At 32.9% G+C, this 6,000-nt stretch overlaps 1 protein-coding gene across 1 annotated transcript; it reads right to left on the bottom strand.

Moving 5' to 3' along the window:
* Positions 1–2,924: 2,924 nt before the first annotated feature.
* Positions 2,925–5,166, bottom strand: LOC130718521 (CRIB domain-containing protein RIC6-like). Its single transcript, XM_057569120.1, has 4 exons — positions 4,632–5,166; positions 4,307–4,407; positions 4,023–4,128; positions 2,925–3,479 (listed from the first exon to the last, which is right to left on the bottom strand). The coding sequence occupies exons 1-4, from the start codon at positions 4,690–4,692 to the stop codon at positions 3,121–3,123; spliced, it is 627 nt and encodes a 208-aa protein (XP_057425103.1). The 5' UTR covers positions 4,693–5,166; the 3' UTR covers positions 2,925–3,120.
* Between the last annotated feature and the right edge of the window lie 834 nt (positions 5,167–6,000).

The following is a 6,000-nucleotide window of genomic DNA, read 5'->3' as shown; positions in this document are numbered from 1 at the left end:
TATTTATAATAAATGATGGTTGTTAATATTTTTAACGCATTAAAACCTAATTAAATTATAATTTCCTAAAATTAAGTATTTATTTTTAGTAACATGGGAGTATCACCAATTAAATAAAATTTATTTTATTTTCTAAATTTTAACAATCAATTTGTTAAAAGAAAGTCAAGCCTTAAATCAAGATTTTTTCTACCCGTGCGTTGCAGGCTGAAAACTTAAACGGTCATCCAATTAGAGGTTGCAATCAAGTTTATGTTTCTTTTATGTCTTTTAAAACAATCAACATTCATTTTAGCATGCTTGAATAAATTAATACTAAATCATGCATAGCTCATATTTAAAAACTTAAATGATTTTCATATTTATTAATGAATGAAACCATTAATTTACCACCCACAGATGCATTTGTTTAAATATAATAAACCACTTAATAAACCTTACTATTTTGTCTTAATTGTGATGGATGACTTTTAAAATTAAATCAGTGTTATTGATTTTGTTATTCATTAATTCTAATTTAAAAGTATTTTGTTATTCATTCAGATCTGCATATAGATGATGAAGAATTAAAGAACCTATGTTTGATAGAGATTGAAAAAATACTTCAAGGAAATGGAAGGTCATTGAAGGAATTTCCATGTTTGTCATATCCTAAATTTACTAAAGCATATAATTTTGAAAATAGATTCGTTGCAGATGAGTTGAATTACAATAAAGATGAAATGCTTAAGATTCATGAAGAATTGGTTTGTTGCCTTACTTCAGAGCAAGAAGGAGTTTATAAAAATGTTTTGAATGATGTATTATCTGATAATAGGGAATTCTTTTTTCTATATGGTTTTGGAGGAACTGAAAAAACATTTGTTTGGAAACACCTTATCTGCTGCTTTGCGTTCAAGGGGCCTTATTGTGTTAAATGTCGCATACAGCGAAATAACATCGCTATTGTTACCCGGAGGTAGAACTGCTCATTCCAGATTCTCTATTCCTATTTCAATAAATAAGATATCAACCTGTAATCTTCGTCAAGGTTCCCCAAAAGCTGAATTGTTGAAAAAAGCAAGCCTAATTATTTGGGATGAGGCACCTATGTTGAACAAACATTGCTTTGAAGCTTTGGACAGATCTCTAAATGACATTATAAAGACTAGATCTAAATATGGTTATGACATTCCATTCGGAGGGAAAGTTGTTGTACTAGGAGGCGACTTTAGACAAATACTCCCAGTTATTTCCAAAGGAAGCCGTTCTGAGATTGTGGGATCTGCTATCAATTCTTCATATCTATGGAAGCATTGCAAGGTAATGAAGTTGACTGTTAATATGAGATTGCAAAATGCTAACTCATCTTCTTCAACAGCAGAAATAAAAGAGTTTGTTGATTGGTTGCTTCAAGTGGGAGACGGAACAGTTACAACTATTGATGAAGCCGAATCACTCATTGAGATTCCTCCGGATCTCCTTATTGAACACCGTGTAAGGATCCCTTACTTGAAATAGTAAATTTTGCATGTCCGAAACTTTTGTTTAATTTGGAAAAAAAATTCATTCTTCTAAGAAAGAGCAATCCTTGCACCAACACTTGAAAGTGTAGAGGAAATCAACAACTTTATGTTAGGTATGATTCCTGGTGATGAAACAGAGTATTTGAGTTGTGATACTTCATGCAAGTCAGATGAAGATTCAGGTGTCAATGCGGAATGGTTTACATCTGAATTCTTAAATGATTACAAATGCTCCGGAATTCCAAACCATCAAATTAAATTGAAATCCGGTGTCCCTATCATGCTCATTCGAAACATTGACCAAGCTGCAGGGTTGTGTAATGCCACTCGAATGATAGTCAACGCTTTGACTAAATATATAATTGTTGCTACTGTTCTAAACGGAAACACGATGGGGGAAACAACCTTTATTCCAAGGATGAGCTTAACTCCATCTAATTCTGACATTCCATTCAAATTCCAGCGCAGACAATTCCCTGTTACCCTATGTTTTGCAATGACTATAAATAAAAGTCAGGGACAATCTTTATCTCATGTTGGACTGTATTTGTCAAGGCCTGTCTTTACTCATGGGCAATTATATGTTGCACTATCAAGAGTTAAATCTAGAAAAGGTTTGAAGATACTAATCCTAGATGACCAAGGAGTAGTTTCTAACACTACCCGCAACGTTGTCTATCAAGAAGTCTTTGAAAATATTTGATATGTAAGTGTTGTTTTTTACTACAATTTTGTTGTGTTTATATTTTTTTAAATACCAAATCTGATATGTCTTTGTTTTAATTGTTGACAGTATAAATAAATGTCAAGCAGCTTATTGGTCATTCCTAGACTTGAAGGATAATTCCGTTGCTATAAGGTTTTTTTTAATTTTCAAATGATATATCAACTTCATCTTTGTTTTGCTTACTAATTATTACTCTGATATCTACTTTTTCCATTGTAGGTTATGAGGCTCAAATATTGAATTGGTAGCAAAATTCAACTTCAAGTCTGAAGTCATTATAACTGAACATGGACAGCGATCATGCTGTTGACATTTTTGTGTTTTTTTAATTTTTTTTGTTTTTTCAACGCATTCCGTAAAAACTTGGATTTATAGTTTTGTTCATGTGTTGACATCGGTAAGCCATACAACAAATTATATTTAACAATTTTACGTTAGTCTATTCACATACATGTTTGAACCTATTATCTGTTATTTGATATTCTACAGATATATCTACACAATAAACTTAATCGCCGTGCAACGCACGAGCGAAAATGACTAGTTTTTAAAGAAGTTCCAAACATGCCCGGATAATTCGTAGTATGTTTTTGTAAATTATGGTTTTATAATGAGTTTCTAAAATCATGTATGTTTTTGCTAGTCTTTCATGCCATATGATTCACATATTTATGTAACATTGACCATTGAAATGAACAAGTTGCTCTAATTAGTAATTACATATCAGTAATGGGTAAATAATACAAGACTCTCTCTCTCTATGGGAAAAAGGAAAACAAAAAAAGATTAATCAAGTTAAGAAAATCACAAAGAAACACAAAGTTGGGAAAGAAAAACAAGATAGGATTAGGAAGGTTTTCTAGCTTGAAGAATTATCTATACAACAGCCTAACTAATTCTAGACTCAGATACAGGTTGAGATGCAGATCCATAATCCTGACTTGGATCTTGGTGTTGAGCTCCTTTGGATCTTGACTTGGATGACCCACCACCACTACCAGAGTTTTCTTTTGACTTCTTTCTACGAGTTTTCTTGGGAATGTCTGGTGCTGGTGACCCTTCTCCTTGGGGCTCCTTGTTGAGTGATGATGATTTGTGGGATGATTTTTTTGATTGCCTTGATTTTTCCCTTGAGGGAGAATCTGTCATGTTACCTGTTGATTGCCTTCTAGATCCTTTTGGCAAATCTGGCAAGTCCCTACCCATACCCTCACCTTGACCTAACCTTGGACGACTTCTCCTTGAATCTACAAAATCATGAAATTACTATTACTTTGTTGTTGGCTTCAATTCAACAACAAAAGAAAAAGACTATGTGCATGTTTTGATCAACAATCAACATCTATCAGAATTGAAGTTGGGTTGAAATTAATTCTTTAAAATGACTCCAAACATTAATATTTTTGTTCAAAATCGATTTTACCCTACCAGAATTGATTCTAGCATTTAAATTAAACACACTCCTTATATCAAAAACTCAAAATTTTATTTACATTTCACTCCTTATATGATTTGATTTAAACACTTCTTGTTTTAATTTGAATTCTCTCATAGTATCTCAAACATGATGACAATGTGAAACAAGATCAAACTTAAAGAACCTACTTAAATGATCGTCCATTTTTTACTCAATGCATTTTTAAAAATTCTTCTACAATTGATTTCTAAAACCAGAATCAATTCAACTGAGAAGCTTCTAGATTTCATAATTGATTATGAAGAAAGATAAAATAATCCATAAATGGTATCAGCGTACGAATCTTGAGTAGGAAAAAGGAATATGTGTATACCTTCGGAGATCCATTTGACTGAGTTATCTTGTCCTTTATTTTGAGCATCCCCATTTAGATTTAAGGGTGCTGATGCAAATCCTGGAGAACTTTTATATTCGTTCATCTGAAAAACAGTCACAGCAAGCCCCCAAAGGCTTCTTTTGTGAATGGAAATTATTCAAATTAAGATAAGCATAAACACAAAAAGCATTTCTTTCAGGTTAATCAATTAATTTTATAACTATATTCTACAAGTTGGAACATGAGTTGATAGTCAAGAAATGAAGGATGCTTAGAATTACCCAGCTGGGAGTATTTACAGAAGGCCCATCCCATCCTATATGGGCCACATGCTTTACATCTGTAGGGTATCCAATTTGTATATCTTGGTCTTTATCATTTTCTGCAAAGTGTCATCTTATTTAATCATAAAAAAGGAACAATGGAAAAAACAAACAGAAAAAGTAATAACTAATGCGACTACAATTGATTTTAAAGTCAAAATCAAATTTAAATAGAAACTTCTGAGCGACAAAATTGATTTCTGAGGGAAAATATAAGCTGATCCAACATGCTGTGAACATTAGAAATGCAATGATTAATTACATGAAGGGGATATTTACTTACCAAATATCTGAGATATGTATCTTAGGCCTTTAAGAAGGCCCTTCACCTTGTTGCCGGACATGCTCAAAAAAATATGTATGCTGAATTATTTGTTGGCAATTAATTTATGAAGCTGTCTTTGGATAGCTTTTAGGCCTTTAGTAGAATCTGGAAGATGAAAATCCTGGATTGACTTTGAGACTCACAAGAGAAATGGGAAGAACTTTCTCAGATGAATTTCCACCTATTGAAGTTCTTCCTCAAAGGTCAACATTTAAGAATATGTGTATCCTTGAATTGAAGAAATATTCCAGAGAGAACCCATTGATGGAGGATTAGAGGTGTGTTTTTTTTTCAAAAAAAAAATTAGGACTGGAAATATGATTTTCTGCTTCTCTTGATGTTTGAAGAAAGAGAATAATAATGGTTCAAAAACTTAAGGTAGTTTTTGACAAATCACAAATGTGTCATGAAGGTGGCAATAATGGGAAAAAAGACTAATCTAACAAACATGTTCTGTTTAAAGCATGCTCCTCTTTAATTTCATTGATTCGATGGCAATTGTTTGCTATTGGATTTTCCCTGTAAATTGAAACCATAAGCTGATCGAAAATTTAGGAGTGACAATCAGAAGCAAAATATAAAGGAAAAAGAAACCATTTGGAAGGAGCTAAATTTGGGTAGTCTTCACAGGTCATTTCTACGTTGAATTAAGTGTGAATGGACAAAATAGGTGCTTGGGTGTTACTCATTCCCTATTTCCTGGAAGGAAAATAACTGGAAGTGTGCTATTCCCATTGTCCAATTGTACTTACACACATAAGTCATGACTCATCAAATCTATATTACAATATATAACTTATGGATCATTTTGTGTATTTTTTGTCACATCATTTTTAGATGATGTGTCAACATTAAGACTCACATCTTTTTTTTTTTTGTAACATGATGAGGCTAAGCCCCGAAGATACAACACTAAGCACCAGAACCAAACAGCTTAAATGAAGAGCCCTCGTCCAAATTTAGCCTAAGAAACCGGTGACAATCATCAAACGAGGAAGAAAACACATGAACTCCAAAAGGAAGAAACAATGTCGCACTAGTTAGCCAATATGCAACTAAATTGAAATTTATAGAGACTTAATGCCTCCATGGAAAGAAATACCAAACTAATTGGTTGATAATCTCCGCATAAGGACGATCCTGCTTTCAAATTGAAGAAACCAACTGAATTACCTCCGTTGAGTCGCTCTCAATTATGACTTGCTGGAAATTATGATCCAAGACGAGTTGCATAGCTGAACAAATTGCAAATAGTTATGCAAGAAGGGTATTTGCAGTGCCCAGATTGTTGCAGAAACCCAAGACCCAATTCCCATTCTCATCACGC

The sequence above is a fragment of the Lotus japonicus genome, chromosome 5, assembly GCF_012489685.1.
Source record: "Lotus japonicus ecotype B-129 chromosome 5, LjGifu_v1.2".
NCBI lineage: Eukaryota > Viridiplantae > Streptophyta > Magnoliopsida > Fabales > Fabaceae > Lotus > Lotus japonicus.
This window is presented reverse-complemented; position numbering and strand designations above follow the sequence as displayed.